The sequence below is a fragment of the Cajanus cajan genome, chromosome 5, assembly GCF_000230855.2.
Source record: "Cajanus cajan strain Asha chromosome 5, NIPB_CcT2T_4, whole genome shotgun sequence".
NCBI classification, from domain to species: domain Eukaryota; kingdom Viridiplantae; phylum Streptophyta; class Magnoliopsida; order Fabales; family Fabaceae; genus Cajanus; species Cajanus cajan.
In genome coordinates this window covers 61221439-61240568 of record NC_138521.1, presented here as the reverse complement: position 1 = coordinate 61240568, position 19130 = coordinate 61221439, and the positions used below count along the sequence as shown (strand labels likewise).

General features: G+C 32.7%; 4 protein-coding genes across 5 annotated transcripts; 1 reads left to right on the top strand and 3 right to left on the bottom strand.

Annotated features, from left to right (window-relative positions):
* Positions 1-2493: 2493 nt before the first annotated feature.
* Positions 2494-5994, bottom strand: LOC109806936 (uncharacterized). 2 transcript variants are annotated; one of them, XM_083075576.1, is made up of 4 exons: positions 5143-5994; positions 4891-5012; positions 3820-3963; positions 2494-3046 (listed from the first exon to the last, which is right to left on the bottom strand). In XM_083075576.1, exons 1-4 carry the CDS (start codon positions 5359-5361, stop codon positions 2869-2871), a joined length of 663 nt encoding a protein of 220 aa, XP_082931702.1. In that variant the 5' UTR covers positions 5362-5994; the 3' UTR covers positions 2494-2868. The 2 variants fall into 2 exon arrangements, with proteins under 2 accessions (XP_082931702.1, XP_020225054.2); XM_020369465.3 differs by having other exon boundaries at positions 2520-2965; positions 5143-5975.
* A 1974-nt stretch (positions 5995-7968) lies between these two features.
* On the bottom strand, positions 7969-9900 carry LOC109808685 (Nucleic acid-binding, OB-fold-like protein). Its single transcript, XM_020371786.3, has 4 exons — positions 9628-9900; positions 9332-9558; positions 9132-9232; positions 7969-8425 (listed from the first exon to the last, which is right to left on the bottom strand). The coding sequence occupies exons 1-4, from the start codon at positions 9844-9846 to the stop codon at positions 8343-8345; spliced, it is 630 nt and encodes a 209-aa protein (XP_020227375.2). The 5' UTR covers positions 9847-9900; the 3' UTR covers positions 7969-8342.
* Positions 9901-11194: 1294 nt separating this feature from the next.
* Positions 11195-12873, top strand: LOC109808108 (Cyclophilin-like peptidyl-prolyl cis-trans isomerase family protein). Its single transcript, XM_020370952.3, has 2 exons — positions 11195-12427; positions 12612-12873. The coding sequence occupies exons 1-2, from the start codon at positions 11382-11384 to the stop codon at positions 12709-12711; spliced, it is 1146 nt and encodes a 381-aa protein (XP_020226541.2). The 5' UTR covers positions 11195-11381; the 3' UTR covers positions 12712-12873.
* LOC109808107 (C3HC zinc finger-like protein) lies at positions 12610-18009 on the bottom strand. The gene is made up of 8 exons (XM_020370951.3): positions 17777-18009; positions 17287-17488; positions 16213-16336; positions 15801-16129; positions 14366-15181; positions 14052-14187; positions 13668-13864; positions 12610-13194 (listed from the first exon to the last, which is right to left on the bottom strand). The coding sequence occupies exons 1-8, from the start codon at positions 17848-17850 to the stop codon at positions 13039-13041; spliced, it is 2034 nt and encodes a 677-aa protein (XP_020226540.1). The 5' UTR covers positions 17851-18009; the 3' UTR covers positions 12610-13038.
* Positions 18010-19130: the final 1121 nt, after the last annotated feature.

The following is a 19130-nucleotide window of genomic DNA, read 5'->3' as shown; positions in this document are numbered from 1 at the left end:
TTAACAGCACTGGTTTCTGTGAATGCATGCAAAGTTTTAAGTCAAGAGGTAAAATCTTTTAAATTATCCAATTTTTGGAAGATTTAGGGGGGTGTATTGGTTTAGGATTTCGTAGGATTTTAAAAGACTTTTTTTGAGTAAAAAAATCCATTGGTATTCAATCAGGATTTTATGTCACTTAAAAACAATCCAGTGGTATTCAATCTGGATTTTTAGGATTTTTTAAAGAGTCCATTAAAATCCACTGGTATTCATTTGAGATTTTTTACAACTTAAAAACAATCCATTGGTATTCAAAAATTTAAGGATTTTAAAGGATTGTTGTGTGAGAGGGATTTTGAAAGACTTTCTAGTGTTATCTATAAATACCAGATTCATAAAACAATCCCATCCAAACCCATCGGATTTTGAAGGATTGTTTGAAATGATTTTTCAAGTGTTTTAAGAATTTTCAAGTGAGTTTTTCATCTTTTTTTTCTATGCTCCTGTCTTCTCCATTTTTTCTCTACTAATAATATTACACTATTGTTCATTGCTCATATATAATACTATTCTCATACCATTCTCCTATTTTGTGAAACTCTAATATGTAAATGATAGTGTCATTGACTTGTTTTATTTTTCTGTTCGTTCTCTTTAATTGACTTACTTTATTTTATTCTATGTAGTTGAATTTGTTCCTTTATATAACACAAAAAAATACTTGAAATTTTAACTTTTAAGTGATAATTTTTTTTATGACACACGTTAAGAAAAGAAAAAGGTGAAAGATGAAATTGATATCATAATCTCAACAATATATATATATATATATATATATATAAAAGATGAATTTGTTAGGGTTTTTGTGAGTAGAATGAGATAAAAATGGATCTTAGTAGGGGGAAGAACCCTCTTAGCATAAAAATTGCGAATTCTCTATTTCCCTTGAATTTGTTACTCTTATCCCTCCTCCTTTTATGACTCAACAATTATTTTATTTTTTTTACTATGAATTTTTCTTTTTTATTTTTATATTATGAAATTAAGATTTTTTATATTTTAAAAAAGAAAATTAACATAAGACATTGCAATATCTAATTTTTTAGGATTTAGGATTTATGTCTTCATTAACTTATTTTTTAAAAAAGAAAATATTGTTAAAATATTTGTTAGAATAATTTATATTTATAAATATCGTTAAAAATTATCATATATATATATATATATATTCTCTATATCTAAATACTTCTGTTTATATAAAAAAAATTATATATCTAAATATTTTTTCAGTATCGAATATACTAATTTTTTTATATAAAAAATTATCTTATGTTTCTATATTTTCGTTTTTACATTTTTTTTATAATAACTGAGGTATTTGATCCATTTGGATAGCAAAAATATATTCGATCTTGTATGATGGTGTGCTTCTAAAAATAATAATATAATTTTATTGATTTTGTCTATTATCCGTAATTATTTATATAACTATTTTTTAACATATATTGTTTTAGTAATTCAAATGGGAGATTCACAAGGAAATAATAAAGAAAAATGAAAAGAGAAAGAAAACTATGAAGCTTGGATTAAGGATGATTCCGATGAATTGTTACAATTGATAGTGGATGCTATAAAAAGAGGATAGAATAGTATAGAGAATTATTATTATTATTTATCTAGACATTATTTTATTTATTTATTATTTTTATCTTTGACTCTTTTTAAATTTGAATGTATAATTTTTTTTAAATCTTATCAAATGTCAAAACTCCACAAAATCCCACAGAATCCATTAAAATCCTAATTTAAAAGTCTTGCAGAATCCATTAAAATCCTGATTTTAAGTCTTGTAGAATCTTGCAAAATCTTAAAAGTCATGAAAATCCTGCAAAGTCTTTTAAAATCCGCAGGATTTTTTTTAACTAAAAAAGTCCTTTAAAATCCTAATCCAATACACCCCCTTAGAGTCAGTTAAAACGGAATTTTTATTTTTATTTTACCAAAATCGCCATTACACATCAAACCATTGAGCATGTACTTTTTTCCTTCTTCTTAATATTAATAATAGTTTAGTTTGTGCATTTCAAAGATTAAATATTTATTATATATAATTAAAATTTTATAATATTTTTTATAAATAAATATTAGATTCATATATATATATATATATATATATAATTTTATATAAATAAATATTTTAAATATATAAATTATATTTTATATTTAGGATAAATAATTTATATCGTAACAATTTTTTTTATCTATTGATAATTTATATTGAAAATATTGAAATTTAATTTATAAACAAGATAAAATTGAATTAGATAAAAATTTTAAAAAAATTCTAAAAAAAATTCCGTTAAATAATAGGTCTTAAAATATAAAATAACCGTTTAGATTTAATACACAGGAGTTAATGTGTACCTATAAATATTTAACTGACATTAAAATTTCATAACTTGGTATACACGATCAAAATATAAATATGGCTTCAGCAAAGAAAAAGAAATATATAAAAGGCGTAAGGGCAGGGAAGTCAATAGCACCATAACAAACATAACCAATATAAGAAAACTAACTATTAAAAATAAAAAAATAGAAAAACGTCATCATTCTTCAAATATGTACCTAGGTAATGTTACCACAAGATCCTTTATACAATAAAAACAAATGTTGGGACAAACAACCAAAGTACCAAACTATACCAAGCTAATTGCACCCTTTTTCTTAATGTATATGCAGAGGATTATAAATTATATAGGAAATTGAAAGAAAAAAAAAATCATGGCCCGAATTTTTCAGAAACCATTTTAATAAAAAGAAAATTTTCTGAACCAAATTGATTCAATCAGCTTCAAGAGATGCTTGAGAAGTTGACCATTTCTTTCATCTTCTTCTCCTTGACCTTCTTAGTCTACAAATAATTGCAGTCGGATCAGGGCAAATCCGGTATTTTATCTTTGGTGGAGGAGTGTCAGGAACTCTGCAATGCATCAATATTATAAACTTCATTTGACTCATTAATTGTGCTTCTCTGTCTTCAATTGCTTCATTATTTGTAACTCTTTAAATTAATAAAAGAAAGTAATTCACATGAACAGCATACCAAAAAGCACTGTACATGATAAATCCTAGTAACTCTATCTTTTATTCTTTTTACTGAAACATATATTTTTTCTTATCAAGTAAAATTCATATAACTTTCATGAAAGTCTCATTTACAAATTATCGAGACCTACGTAAATTCGATCAATGAAAAAGTGTATTAGAAAAATATATATTAGAAAGTACTAGTATACTGTTAACTATTCTAACTAATATGAACTCTAAGCACTAGGATAGTACCAAAATCCAACACTGGTTAGTCCAGAATTGAGTTGTCTTTTTCTTTGATGGGTGAGTTTATATATAAGTGGAGTCATTAATTCAGTTAATTTATAATATTATTAGAAAATAGGTAATACCCTAATTATACAAATTAGTTTTACACCATCAAATCATAAATCATTATTTATGATATGCTGTTGATTTTATAATAAATAAATAAACAAATTATACTAACTGTAGTATGTGATTTATTAACGGTATAAAACTATTTTATACTATCTTCTTACTATTAAACTTTTATTATTCATATAAATGAGAACTTGTGAACATTGGGTTGAATCCAAAGCTTGACACGGTGTGGAACACCAAGATATACTTAAATAGCACATGGAAAGGATCATGAGTAGGTGAATTCCAAGTAAAATACTATATATTTCCCTGTTTTTGGGTGATAATTAATCTAACATGTTGACAAATAGTAATGGTGAGACGGATTTTGAAGAAACTTACTGTAATCTAGATATGTCAATCTGTGAAAAGTCCATGTTGGTTAAGCTGTCTTGCATTCCCACCATTGGACTCAGTGGAGGCTGCTTGATGGCAAGGACTCTACAGTTAAAGTAGTTGGCTATGTTGCTATGGACCATTGCCAAGCTGTGCAATATCAACAAAACACACTGCTTAATTTGAGTTCTGAGATTTAATAATGCACTGTTTGAAGTTAGACGTGAAACAAGTAATATTCAAAGCACAAAAAAATTCAATGCATTAGTTATCTGATCATGACAAACTAGGACCAATGAATGGATGTTTCAAATATAGTTGAATGGTTCCTGTAAGGCAACGCTTCAATTATCTTACCCAAATGTATCTATCCTTGCCCTATTCGGATAACATTTTCCTGTTTTCAGTAGTACTTACTGAAAAAGAAAATATTCGAAATATTAAATATGTTTTAGGAGGATACTATTACTAGGGGATAAATAAATATGGCATGGCTAGACAAGAATAATTTCTCAACCCAACTTCAACTTCGGTGCTATTATGGGCAAGGCCAATTCAAAAGTGGAGCCCAAATGGTTTTGGCATTTTTTGAGACCATTAAGAAGGCATGTGCAAGTGCCAAGGTTTTCAGTGACCGATTTCTGAAGCTCACTGGCAACAGCATGCTCTTTTTCATGTTGAGCAGAATCAAGATTAGATAATTAATCAGGTCCCACAAATCCCATGTTGTAGAGTGATTCCAGGAACAATAAAAAAGAAAAGTGATTCCAGAACCAGAATCCTTCAACTAAATAAGTAATTAAAGAGTGAGATTCCCAATACCTTTGATCACAACCACTTTTCCCCCAAACCAAATCAAGTGCACCTTGAATTTAATCAACATTCAAACACACCAACATGAATATGATGACAGATAAATCCAACTTGAATGAGAAGTACCCATTTACTTAGATAGGGTCATCACATCACATTATCAATATCATATCATATCATGCACTCCAACTATTGAATAACAATTCCAATTAATACACTTCATGAAGTTGTGTTGAAAACTGAAACATTTGGCGTAGGACTTACCTGTAAAGAAAACTATGATCATGAAGTCCAACCACTAGCATTGAAGCTCCAATCTCCCTCACAGTGGCCACAATTTTCATTCCTTCTTGGTTCTCTTCCGTGACAACAATCTCAACCTTTGTCTGTAACACAATCCTAAGATTATAGCACATACCCATTAATTTGAACAAGCAAAATCTGTCAAAATAAAGGAAAGTAATAATAATAACCAAAACAAATCAAATGAGAGATAAGAAAAAGAGAAGGGCTTACATTGGAGAAGTTGTTGCAAATGTCTTGGAAAGAAAGTGCTAAGTGAAAGCCCTTGAGGCGAAGAATTTTGTTTTTGCTTTTGGATCTTGTGAAAGGGTAAACATGGAGAAGTGTGATTATGTCACCATAGCGAATGATGTTGTGAAGTGCCCATTGTAGTGCAGTTCTAGCAGCATCCACGTCTTCCACCACCACAGCGATGTTCCTCACATCATCCATTCTCTCTTCCCTCTCTCTTCAATGCCCTTTATTTATATCATCATTATTGACTCTGATATGGTTTTTGTTTTGCACAGTTGTAGCCAACGTTGATTGACTTCGAATTTATTAGCCCACAACTCCACGAGGCAGAAAGCACACGTTGCTATGTCTATGACGATACCTTAATTTTCTGCCATAATGAATCACAAAAAGAAAAAGAAAAAAAGTGGTTGCCGTATTAATTAGCGTAGAGTCAATTTCACAAGTTGAAGATTTATGTCCATAGAGACAGACACTCGGATGGAAAGAACTTGGTCGATGTTTCTGTCAGTGTGTTTGGCTTTTGGTTTGCATCTCTCAATTATGGTTTGGAAAGAGAGTTAGAATTTTACACGAGTTATGATCTGAAGCGTGGAACTCAAAACTGAGTATGTTTAGGGGATTCAGTACTCATTTTAAGTGCCACGTTCATTGATTAATTAAGAGAATTTTTGGATTTAAAAAAAAAAAAAACTTTGTATTTTCAGCTTCCACATAAAAATACTCCATTGTGATATGATTATACTTAGATGAAAGTGGTATTAGGTAGATTTTAAGGGTAAATAAATGAATAATGCTCTTAATTAGTATGTCATATAAAGTATGTGATCATCACGAAAATAGAATACAGAGGATGATGTATGCGAAATAGAGTTGTTTGGCATATGGCATTGAAAATGCCTGTGTCATAACTCATTGCTTGTCGTGGTAGTGTAAGTATTCATCTCCCCTGAAGTCACCATTATTAACAATTAATAGAGGTGATGTCAACGAGAACTTTAATTTATGTGAACGTAAAATGCTTGTTCATCGAATTAAATCACTTGTCCTTCGTTTATCAAAATATCATACGTTTGTCCTTTTCTTATATGTTTAGAGTGACATTGTTTATACAACAAAAAATTACAATTTCTACACAAGAAAAAGAATTAAAAAACCGTGAGATAAGATAAATAGTGTGATGATAAAAATATAGAAAAAAAAATGTGTAAAAAATACTATAAAAATTAACTAAATGAACACTATATACCCTTGACTATTAAAGGAAGTTTAAAATGAATTTAAATATATTCACTTATTAATATGACAATATTATGTTAGAAGCAAAATATTACAAAATAAATTCAATAATCTCTATTTAAATATTGATAATTCTTATTGTTAAGAGGAATCAAAGGAGCTTGTAGGCTTCTTTTATGAGCACTTCAATTGCTTAGTGTATGTTTAAATTAACGTTAAATGTCTTCCATAGCCATGTTGAACTAAAAGCTACATATTTTTGCTTTCTGTTTTTGTGTCTGGGAATGTGGAAATTCCAGTTTGCCATGATGCAATCGGTTAGTGATGGAGGTGCTTAATGGTTGTCTAGGGTGACCGCTTCTAGCATTTCAACGAGTGTGTAGAGACTTAGAGAAGGCTTATTGCCTTAAGGGGGGAAGTTCCCTAGTGTTATATAGTAGAGTACATGAGAACATAGTAGAGTACATGAGGTTAAGTTTAGGTGAGTCGGGAATTGGTTACCTACTTATGAGGGAGGTATACCTGTTCCATCCTTTGACGCCATTAAATTTGAAAGGGAGAATAGAAGGATGGATGACACGGTAGTACAGCTATTTTCACCCATCAAACACTTATTTTTTTAAACTGATAGCAATTTTTTATTATAGAAATTAACCACTCCCTTAGTCACCAATGATAGATTACATCAACAAAAAGATTCATTATACAATTTCTTGACCCTGTTACATCCAATTATCCGAAAGTGCATGTCAAAACAACATGTAATAATGAAGTTATGTTTTGTAGTCTAAAACATCATTTAGTTCAATGATAGAGAGAGATTTTAACGGAACGAAAGGAAGAATGAATAAACAAATTTTCTATTACATACTTGGAATGATCAAATAAAGCTAAAATAAAAATAATTTCGTCCAAATTAGTATAAAAGTCTAATTTCCCAAATCCAGAAGAGCCAAAATTTGGTGAAAAGATGTCTTCTCTTCACTCCAAAATTTTGAACCAAACATTAAACATTTATCAAAATCGAGCATTCACCCACTTGCGCTTTCCAAATTCAAAAACTAAAGTATTTATTCTATAAAAATCTATCCACTTTACTCCAACCAAACGTTGTGCAAGGGACCATAACACTGAACAAGTTTACTGAACCCCAAACAAACTACTAACTCCATTCCATTACTACAAATTTAAAGGGGAATTTTATTATTTATACTTCAAATGCGTAAGCATCAAAGAGAAGCTTCTTTAAATCGCTCGCAACCATGTCTTGGAAGCAAGCACTAGATTGGAACCAACTTCTAGTGGTTCCTCAGAATGGTATTAAATTACATTCCGAGGTATATGGCACCATGGAAGAATAATTGCGAAAACCCTACCAACTGTTATTTCATTAATACATAATCAGCAATGATTTGTTCAGAAAAGTTTAGTGAGAGCCTCGGAACAATTATGTCATAGCCCATTACTTAAGATTGGCGTGAACAACGGAGCAGAACGAGTCTGGTCCCAAAATTAAGCATCCAATTGCCACTTGATCCGAAGAACATCGAAGAATCATTCCACCAATTTAAAGCCAAAGAGAAATAGAAATACTTGCATTACCACAATTTTACCACCATACATAAGCAGGAAGGTTGAGCTCTATATTCCCTTAATCTGAATTGGACAGAAAGTTCAAGATCGCTCGAACCAAGTGTTTCCCTCACAACAAATGTCTGTAATAATTCCAACTTTGTGGTAAAAAATCAGAATATCATTACAAAATTGAAAATTCTCCTTTGTGCGTGTTTGCTTTCACGTTTCAAATGTGAAAAATCACGTTTAACGTGAAAGCTACACGTTGTAGCTTCCACGTTAAACGTGATTTTTCACGTTTGAAACGTGAAAGCAAACACAGGCTTTGTTAACTAAATCCAACGTTCCCATTTCAAGCAACTACGTCAGTAATAGCCAACAGCTTTCAGGTCATTTTGCTGTGTTGGTTGCTCGGCATCACCACCTTCACCTAAAAATACAACGCGACCTGTGCAGCACAAGAAGTGGTATTGCATCAAGTCCACTGGCAAATAACAAAAGATTCTCAAGCAATCTTCTATCACGTGCCAAACATTATTTTAATCATAAGCTACCTAAAATTTTTAGACTTTGCTTCATGAAAATAACTAATCACAAGATCAGTCTTCTCAATCCAAATGTTAGCCCTTACTAGCAAATTAGACAAAGCAATAAAAGCGTTCAAGAGTGCAAATCCATCATTAGAAAGCACAACAACAGACAGAGTAAGGGCTTGTTTAGAAAAACTTCAGAAGCACTTATAGGAAGAAACAAATGAAATAAGTTTCTCTATAAACCAAAACTAACTTATACATAAGTTAAAAGATAAGATTTTAAAGAAGTTAATAAGAGAAAACTTCTACAAATTAACTTCTGATTAAGTTAATTTTAATTTATAGAAAAACTTAGAGCCTGTTCAGATACAATCTAGAAGAACTTTAGAGAGCTTCTTTACCGGAAATATAAAGTATTTTCCGGCAAAGAAATTTTCGAAAACATTTCTAAACTTATATTCAAACATGTTCATACTTAATTTTTTCTTCCTAATTTTCTCTCCTTGAAGTGCTTCTGGAGAAATTTACTCAGACAGACCCTTATTTAAACATCTAGCAATACCTCTACCAATCAAATTAACACAAGGTAAAAAGAAAAACAGCATAGATTGAAAGAGTTACCATTTCGCCGAACAGCAACTTCTCGAATTCGGCGGGCAAGGCCGGATATCGGATCGGTGAAAACTTTGGTCTCGAGGTTCCCCTCCACATAGAGCATTGACCTACATTATACAATATAAATAGAGTAGCAAGCAGAAAGAGCAAGGTGCAAGAATTAGTAAACCAAAAGAGAGAGAGAGAGAGAGAGAGAGAGTACTCACCCGGGACCAATGTGTTTGACAACAAGGTTTCCCAATCTCTGGGGATAAATGGAGACACGGTGCCACTGAATGGCGGAGCGATTGGCGTAGTCCTTGGGGTTCTCGTTGTCGAGCGGCCTCCGGTTGTTGCGAATCCCACCGGTGCCGAGGGAGAGGAGAGTGACGACGGTGCCGCTCTTCAGCTTCTTCTGGAACGGCACCTGTCCCGCTTTTCCTACTAATATGGCCTACACAGCACAATTGAATCGAATCAGGGAAAGAAGAGGAATGCGTTACTATTGTGAAATTGGATTTACCCTGTAAATGCCGCTGTCGAGGCCATCCTCGAGGGGGCGATCGACGAAGACTCGCTCGCCTTGCGCGGCGTCGGCGTCGGCGTCGGCGGAGGGAGCGGGCGAATCGGCGTTGTCGGCTTCGGAGAGGTGATCGGTGGAGAAGTGGCGATGATATGCGTTAGAGGTTCGGAGCAAAGAGCGATGGAGTCTTCTTGATAGCGTGAGCATGGAGCTAGACATTTTGAGTGCAGTGTGATGACGGTGATGGCTTCTAAAACCCTAGTAATCAAAACTTGTGTTAATGGAAAATAATTAGCTTTTTAAAGTAATAATTACTTCTAAACATTTTAATTCATATGTGGAAAATAACTAGTAGATCTGTCAAAAACAATTTTTTGATTGATTGATAATGTATTTTGTGTATTAAAATTAAATTATTAATAAATTAATTAATTTCGTATAACGAAACCAAAAGTGTTTGATTAAAAAAAAAATCTACTTTGAAGTGAGGAAGTTAAATTGTGTTTGGCTGTCACGTATTGATTTTGATTAAAATTAGTATTAGTATTTTAATATAACTAATTTTTTTAATAAAAATATATTTAAGCTTTAATTTTATTATAATAATGTTGATAATAATAATAATGGTAATAATAGTAATAACTCCTAAAATTATTCTCCTGGAAATAAACTTGCAAAGAATGTTTTTGTAAAAAAAATAACTTATAAAAAACATTAGAAGAATCCATATTTATGAATTATGATATAAGAATAATTTTTTATCCCGCGCAAAACTCAAAATCAATTATCTAAGATTATTCTATCAATTATAATTTATAAAACTAAACTTAATTTCTCAACGTAAAGACAACATATGTGAATATTCATTTAAAATTAAGCCAGCAACTATTTCAACGTGATTTTGAATGATTCAATATAAAATAAAATATGCACTAGTTTGAGTCTTTAAGAAATCATTTTCAATGAAAGGTATTTTATGAATTTTTTAACTGCATTTTTTTTTTGTTACAAATGAGCAAAGGAAAAAAGAAAACGAAAAGTCATCAAAGCCTTAAGAAAGCAAAACCCTTCGGAGGATTGTTCCAAGCCGAACTAATATTAATTTGATTTGTTAAAAATGTAATAAAGTAATTTAAACTTATATAATTAAATAACTGTATTATTGCAAGAGTTAAAAATGCTGCTAGTTTTCCGGTAAAATATTTCCGTGAGGGGATTTCATGATATTTCCAATAAAATCTCCATAAATTATTTTATGCACATGTAAATGGAGAGTTAAATTTAAATCAGCATCAGTCTAATATAGCAGTGTTGAGGTACTATTTACAATATCTTATAATCGAATCTGATAGTCCTCATTATAATATTTGCTAGTTAAAAAAAAAAAAAAAAAGGTGAGTAGAATAATTATATAAAAAACTTAACTTAGCATATTAAAATTTTACGAAAAGTGTATTAAACCTAAATGACAAGATGAAAAAAATATGTGCACATTTTGGGCTTTCTCAATATCCAAAGGTAGCATGTAAATTAGTGTACCTAAAATTATGAGATGAAATGAAACAAATAAACGGCTACCATACAACATTGCTATTTCCGTCTTTCTTATCCATGAAATCTCCTATCTATCTATTCTTCTTCCTTTTCTTTACTAAATCCCATGATCTTCCCATGTATGAAGTGGAACAGATGATGCTGATGCAGACACTAATATAAACCAATTCCCGAATAGTGCCAACTACAACAACGCAGAAATGCTACAAAACCACAGAGTAGTGCGATTTTCTGCTCAACCATTCAATCCTCCAACTCGCACGATAGCACCATCACTTTCGCCATTCCAATTAATACCCAATTCCCCATCTTTTCCAATCCTCAAACAGCAATGCAGATTATCACGCAGAGAGCTCACAATCTTCAGCAACTCTTGCTTGCTACTTCTCTTGGATGGATCCAGAGCAAGAGCAGAAGATGATGTTGCTAACACAAGTAACACTGATCAACCAGAAGAAAATAGGACTGCAGCAGAAGAAGATGTTGCAAACACAAGTAACAGTGATCAACCAGAAGAGAATCTGACTTTAGCAGAAGATGTTGCCAACACAAGTAACAGTGATCAACCAGAAGAGAATCTGACTTTCGCTGAAGATGTTGCTAATGAAAGTAACAGTGACAAACCAGAAGAGAATCTGACAACCACTCCCAGCTGCACTGAAAGAAAACCTACCAAACAAGTATTCCTAGACATATCTATTGATGGTGAACCTGTTGGTCGCATAACTATAGGGCTCTATGGAAATGAGGTTCCTGCGGGAGTTGATAGGTTTAGTAAGATTGTAAGTGGAGCTGCTGGCATTAGCTACAGAAGAAAAGAGTTTGTCAAAATCATGCCCAATTATGTCCAACATGGTGGCCTCAGATCCTATGGTGTGGATGTTGAACTTGCTACAAGGACAGGTAGCAATTTGGCTGCAGATACTCTTGTTCAGGAATGGGAGAGGGAGTATGAGAGGTGTCCTGGGACTAAAAACCTGGCTGGAAGTATAGGCATTATTGTGAGAAACCCATCGAAACCACCCCCGAAGTTGAAGCTGGTAGCAAAACAAGGGAAGCTGGAGATTGATCAAGAAGAAGTAGGAACTGATCCCAATGGGACAGAATTTGTCATTGCTACAAAGGATGCACCAGAATTGGACGCATCGACTCTGGTAATTGGAAGAGTAACACGAGGGATGGAGGTTGTGCAGAGGATCGGTCAGGTTAAAACAGTACAAGAAAACACAGGATCTCCATATTTTAGGCGAGTCTAAGAGTATTTTTTTCTGCCATTTAAGTAATAGAAATCGTATATACTTGTTTGAAATAGTTCGAGATCTTGAGGCACGTCTTCTTTGTTTTGTATCCCTTATTTATTTCTACTACTAACCTGCTATTTACAGTTGAACCTGAATCCATGATATATTGCTAATTATATTGATTCACAGGGTAGCAAAGCTAATAGGAGACAAGCGAGCTGTTGTAGCTGAAAGGGGATTCAACCGCCCTTATTCGAAGGTCATTGTTACAAACTGTGGTTTAATGTAACACAATTGTATTTACTTCCTTCTCTAGTTGATTTGATGTGTATGTGTAAGAGGAAATATCACATCTTATAACAATCTCCATTGTCATCCGACCCTATGTAACGTCTGCCATTTGTATTACAAATGAGGAAAAAAATATTACAGCTCGGTTCTAAAATGCAAAGTAATGGTCAATCACAGGTATCAAGGTGCAACAATTTTTTTTTTGTCAGGAGAAGGATTGAACCACATGTATCTTCAGTAACAAACAAATAAACCTTTGATACAACAATTACAAGGCTTTCAAATAGAATAACATGCCACGAAAAAAAGACAGTATACACAACATCTAGCTGGAGGAGTGGGGAGGTGTTCTTGAATTAGGAGCCATCTTATCTCTGGGTCCAAGCAGTTCTGTATTATGGCCCGTAATATGATTGTGCTTCAATCTTTTTGTTGGTGGAGACATTAAAAGCGCTCTAATTGAAACGATAGGATCATCCACCTGCATATACACGCACGCTATATGTAAGACATTGAATCTTCCTAGGTAAGCATTCCACAATCAATTAGGTATAAGCAGATGTTCACATTTCACAGACCATGAAAGGAACAATTCATACAGCGGACACACCACAATAAATTTGAGACAATTTTAAGGACTGAAATTTCAGACTATCAGGCTTCCCGTCCTCTTTATCAATAGTATTATTCTCTCTTCTGTATGATTATACAGAAGACTAAAATGATAGACAAGTTAACCTTAGGGTTTTGTTAATGTAAACCCATATATTTAGGGCTTTAGTTTTCATTCAATTAGCAATCATAGAGGATTGTCTGTGAATGGATTGCTTTATGCAAAAAATGTCAGGGTCATCCCAAGCACTCCTGTCCATCATGTTGCAGTCCAACAACTTACTACGCTATATAATAGCCCATCCAATGATTAATAAGAGTAATAATATCTGCAAGAAATACCTTAACAGTGGGCACAGATGATGGAGATTTATTTGGTGAGTGTCGCAAATGATTTTTCTGATACAGAGCAGATAATGTTTGTTTCCACCCAGGTTCCTCATCATCTATCGATGCAATCCAGGGGCAGAAGTGTCTATGCTGCCTGATTGGATCAAATTCCGTTGCTTTATCAGACAGTGTTGGATTCTTAAACTTCCCTGGAAAGCAAAGTGAAGAAAATTCATAAACATTCAATTTCTCTCATAAATTAATTCATGATGACAAGTGAAGTACACATTGTCATGCCAAAACAGATAATGATACAACTGCCAATCAGAATTTCTGCCACACTCTAATTCATATTCAAACATTCAATGTTAATGAAATATCAAATATAGTGCTTACCTAAACTAGAATGTACATCTTCACTGCTAATGGGATTCTCTTCTCTGTCTTTGACCACAGAATTTTCAAGACTACCAACATCGCCATCCAAAGTCTTGTGTGAAACAGAAAGTGCTTCACCTTCTGTAGAGTCTTTCTGTACAGCGATATTTTAGTTAATGTGAACTTCCAAACAACGTCATAGCAAGACTAATTATGATCAAGCATTTTATTAGTGTTACTAATTGTGATTGCAAGACACAATAATAACTAGGCAGTAATTTTTTCTACAAGTATCATAATTAACTGTCCATTTGACCAAAAACAAATCTAACCTGAGAACTACTAGGATATCCTGCAGTTGAACCACTCAATTTATCAGCATCTGTGTATGCAGGCATCTTATCCTCGAGAGAAGAAGATTGACCTGCATTACTGGTACCCACTATAAAATCTGAATCGTGAATACTTGCTTGAGAACCATTTTCATAATTTGATATTTCCCTGATTTCAGATGACACGGGAACAAGTTGTCCAGTAGAAGCATTAGCGGTATTTTCAGTTCTCTCCTGTAAATCTGTTTGAATACCACATCTATCAACAGAAACAAGATCTCTGAACTCAGATTCATAAGAAAGACGAGCCCTTAAATTCTGACCAACAATAGGCATCGATATTATTGCTTTGAAATTTTGCTTTGTTGGAGGAGGACCCCCTGCAATTGTCATATTTAGACTTGAAGAAGTATCCTTTGATGAATTTGCAACATCAGACATGGTATTATTTACACCCTGCCTATTTTCAAGATCATTTTTATTCAATAAATTGTGGGCCAAAAAAGCTTTTTCACTATTCATTTCAGCATATCCCACTAATCTTATTGATTCCACAGGCAGAGAAACTGTACGGAATGCCCACAATCCAATAGTGGCTCCACATAGGGTGCAATCTAATACTGCAGAACTGGGATCCATTTGTCCCCCAGTAGAATCCTTGGAATTTTCATCTGTTCTCAAATTTTCATCGGTGTTAGCAGAATGGACAATGAGATTAGAACTATTTTTAAGAGATTCATTTGATACATCCTTGCAATCAACTACATAAGGTAGAGGACGAAGTTTCCAACCACATAAACTTACAAGTTTTTGAGCCTGCAAAATTTTAGAAATCATTAATCATTATTCAAAAGGGTAGCAAACAAAGAAATGCTGATATATACACTAAGATGTTTTCCTGAGGAAGAAAAAGGAGAGATAATGAAAATCTAGTCATAATATTATTAGGAGTATAAATAGAAAAGAGATAATTAATATTACATTGAAAAAGTAACATGACACTTATTTTGAGTCTTAATTTTTCTTCTAATGCAACAATTAATATTGGACAGAGGGAGTAATTTTTTTTAATATTACTTTTCTATTAGGCAAACACTTATAAGTTTAAGACTCTATGGACCCTCCATAAAATTGAATAACTATGAGTTTTGACAACCTTGCCAGGTTCATTTTGGCAACATCAATCAATAAAGTAGAAAAGCCAAAATGACGTAAAAATCTCTTAAGAATGTAATTGAAATGCAATAAGCCCAAAAGCAAACAGAGAAAAGTACAATGAACAAATTCTGTGTCATGATCATTAAGCAGTAAAAGGATGAATCATAAAGCATGATCAGCATACAGATATCAGATCACATACCCGTAATTGAATAAATTTTTGCCATAACAATACCAAAAAATAGAATTTTAAACTTATTAAAAAATCTGTTTTTACCTGAAAATACAATTTCAATTCCTCTTGACTACTAACATTCCCAATCTCAGCAGATCCATTTCCATACTCCAGCATCAAAGATTGTCCAAGAAAGTCTTCCAGAAGTGAGCTTTGGCTTTTCATATAGTCTATTGTTGAAGATGAAATTCGAGGAATAGCTGATAGTTGCAAGAGAGCAAAACAGCGTTCTCTGAAATTGTCAACTAATATCGAGGGAGTTGTAGGAGGAAAGTGTGCCAGTGTTTCATTGCAGGCATTATCAATCCATGGGCAATGTACTTTATGTCCATTATTCAACTTTAAGCTAAAGACCAATGCTGCTTTCTCCACTAAATAGAAGACCTTCTAATTAGAAAATTCATATAATAGATTTTTGCTGTAAATCATATAATAACTGAGAACAATAGCATACCCTGTTGCTGATTCCAAGATGCTGGTGTAGAGAAAAGAAGACGTGCGCCACATGCTTCACAAGCTATGGTGTCAATATCCACATTGATCCAACCCCTTCTAGCACAATTTACAGCACTCACCATCTGTACATGTAAATATCAGAAATCAAATGATAAGCCATAAAATTTGAGAAAATGGGATGGGAAAGGGGCCAAAAAGGAGATTGGAAATAGTACAAAGTTTATTAATTATACAGATGAATAATTTCTTAACAAAGGGAAGTCATAAACAATGAGGCAAGAGGCTTTCTTTAATGTAGGAGATGATGTGTTATTCATCATTTATCAAAAAGAAAATATTCTGTCAGATATGTCAAAGAAGGATAAGTTCTTACTTCAACAGAACTCATGTCATTCTTAAATGAAAGCAAACAAATTATCAGAAAGGCAACCCTCCAGTAGAACAATCATAGCATGTAAGGTATTACGTGTTCTTACTTCATTACCAAAGAGAGTTCCTTCTGAAAAATCCCAGCATAGTTCAACAATGGAGCAAAACACTCCACCAGACAAACGCTGTTTTATTTTTTATTAATCAATAAAAACGTTCATTCTACTCTATCTTCCTCAAGCAAAGCTTCCAGTTTATTATTGTGTATCTGCCCCTTTCACTGTTAGCAACCCAGTTTCCTGACCACCCCACCCCCCCCTCACTAAAAGCATTGAATTATAACTATGACTCCAAAATGCAGCTATATAATAAATTCACTTTGAATGAATTCACTAAGGATGTCATTTCCAATATATATTGAGTCTTTTTAGATATAAGCTTAGAAGTACTATTAAGAGCTTTTGTATCGAAAATTACTCTTTATTTCCAGTAAAGAAGTTCTGCTTCTAACTTGAATCCAAATAGGCTCATTATCTAATTCGATAACTTTTTAAAATACAAATTAGCATGAAATTAATGTGTCTTGGTATAAAATATGAAAAAATCATCTTCCCTTCCCTTCCTCTCTAGAATCCTACTCCCAAGCATAGCCTAAATGCATAATAAATAAATAAAAGATAAAAGACAGACATCTAGAAACAACCTTTGGTTTAGCAAACCATGAGATAGATTTGAATGTGGCTAATCTCCTCATAAAATCAGCACGATCCCACGGTCGGCAGGATTCCTTCTCCACCTCGGCAACGGCGGAGGACTGGTGTCCTTCAGCAACATCCCCTCTCCAATTCAACTGCATTGCTCCTGACTGGTAAGGACGTTTCCTACCACCTGATATTCCAGATGAACTGCAAAGTGCAAACATAATCATATTAGTCATTACCAATCCCTATTCCCTACAAAATGAAAAGTAGTAAATAAAAAGCACACACGCTAAACACTGAAAATCTAGCTCCACAGCAAAAAAATTGGTCTATAATTTAGTCATGTACTAAACAACACTAGCAAGATGCAACACAACATTACAAGCTACGGTTACGCAATGTTAACGCAATGAGAATAGCGATACACGCTTCTGGCGTGATTCCTATGAAATTTGATGGGTTGAAAACCGAAAACAAGATCGAAGAGAGAACCTGGAAGGGGGTTTGCGAGGGTGAGAGAACTTGTCCATGATGGAATGAAATTTCTTCTCAGAATCTTGCGCCATGTTATGTCTTTTTTATGCAAATCAGATTTCAAAGTAAGAGAACCACGCCAGCGCTGCTTTTGCCTTTGCCAAGAGTAGCGGCTACCGTGATTTCGCCTTCTGCGTTTAAAGGCCCTGTTTGGATTGTGGCTCTGCTATTCGCGTTTCTGTTAAATTGGGTTGGAGTATGTTCCTCTATATTTAAGAAAAATATCAATACTTTAAAATAGTTAAAACATGTTTGGACAATAGTTGAAAATAATTTTTAACAACTTTTTTTTATTAAAAATATATTTTTTATTTTTAGTAAAAAAAATAAAAGTATTTTTAAATTGTATCTAAATACAATCTTAATATTTAATATAAATTATATTGTATACAGTAAACATTTATGTTTAATACATAAACTAAAAATATTAGTTTAGTTTTTCAAACACATTTAATACATTTGTTAAATTAAAATGGACATTTATATTTTTTAAAAATAATAAAATATGTATTTTTTAACAAAATATTGATAAGTTTATTAGCTAATTTAAGGTCATACCATTTTTTTTTTTAATTTTTCTTTCTTTCACAAAAAAATTATTATTTTTACATTAAATTAAGGATATCTTTAGATGTTTTTGAAATGGTCTTTTAATTGAAAATAAACTTTTCTAAGAGCAACTTTGGAGTGATTGGAGTTAATAAGAATTATTCAGAAAGTTGTGCTTATATGTTGAGCTACAAACTTATCCATTTACCTTTTATCTATTTGGATATACCTATTAGAGCAAGTCCAAGAAAGCGACAGACTTGGAAACCAATCATTATCAAGAATAAGAAGAAGTTTTCTTCTTCGAAGCATAAAACATTATCTATGGTTTAGAGAGTATGTCTAGTAAACTTGATTTTAATATCACTATCACTTTTCTACCTATCATTCTTTTGAGTCTCTAAAGTGACGATAAGGAAAAATGTGATGATTTAGAGGAGGTTTTCGTGGGGTTGCGAAGAAGGTGGTGAGAAAATTTTGTGGATAAGCTAGGAACAAATAACTAGAGTAAAAATGTATAGGGATTGGGAGTGAAGAATATTGTTGAGTTTAATGTCTCCTTTTTGGCCAAATGGAAGTGAAAATTCTTCCAACAACTTGACACTTTATGGGGGGAAATGCTAAGATCAAAGTATGGTGGTAGTTTCAATTTGTGTATAGGGATTGCTTATGGTAAAACATCTTTATGGTGGCTTGGTTTAAGTAAAATTTGTGGAGGTGATAGCGAGGCGGTTTCACGGCTTGATAAGCAGGAAATTAGGAG

What these genes read in the sequence shown, in the direction of transcription:
- LOC109806936 (XM_083075576.1), bottom strand. Translation starts at nt 5,361, where the DNA reads ATGGATGATGTGAGGAACATCGCTGTGGTGGTGGAAGACGTGGATGCT. An exon ending in GATCATAGTTTTCTTTACAG is followed by an intron (nt 3,964 to 4,890) that starts GTAAGTCCTACG and finishes GATATTGCACAG; the next exon opens with CTTGGCAATGGTCCATAGCA. An exon ending in ATTGACATATCTAGATTACA is followed by an intron (nt 3,047 to 3,819) that starts GTAAGTTTCTTC and finishes ATTAATTTAAAG; the next exon opens with AGTTACAAATAATGAAGCAA.
- LOC109808108 (XM_020370952.3), top strand. Translation starts at nt 11,382, where the DNA reads ATGCTACAAAACCACAGAGTAGTGCGATTTTCTGCTCAACCATTCAAT. An exon ending in ACAGGATCTCCATATTTTAG is followed by an intron (nt 12,428 to 12,611) that starts GCGAGTCTAAGA and finishes ATTGATTCACAG; the next exon opens with GGTAGCAAAGCTAATAGGAG.
- LOC109808685 (XM_020371786.3), bottom strand. Translation starts at nt 9,846, where the DNA reads ATGTCTAGCTCCATGCTCACGCTATCAAGAAGACTCCATCGCTCTTTG. An exon ending in TCGACAGCGGCATTTACAGG is followed by an intron (nt 9,559 to 9,627) that starts GTAAATCCAATT and finishes TGTGCTGTGTAG; the next exon opens with GCCATATTAGTAGGAAAAGC. An exon ending in AGTTGCTGTTCGGCGAAATG is followed by an intron (nt 8,426 to 9,131) that starts GTAACTCTTTCA and finishes TGTGCTGCACAG; the next exon opens with GTCGCGTTGTATTTTTAGGT.
- LOC109808107 (XM_020370951.3), bottom strand. Translation starts at nt 17,850, where the DNA reads ATGGCGCAAGATTCTGAGAAGAAATTTCATTCCATCATGGACAAGTTC. An exon ending in AGATGTACATTCTAGTTTAG is followed by an intron (nt 13,865 to 14,051) that starts GTAAGCACTATA and finishes TTTGCTTTCCAG; the next exon opens with GGAAGTTTAAGAATCCAACA. An exon ending in CATCTGTGCCCACTGTTAAG is followed by an intron (nt 13,195 to 13,667) that starts GTATTTCTTGCA and finishes GTGTATATGCAG; the next exon opens with GTGGATGATCCTATCGTTTC.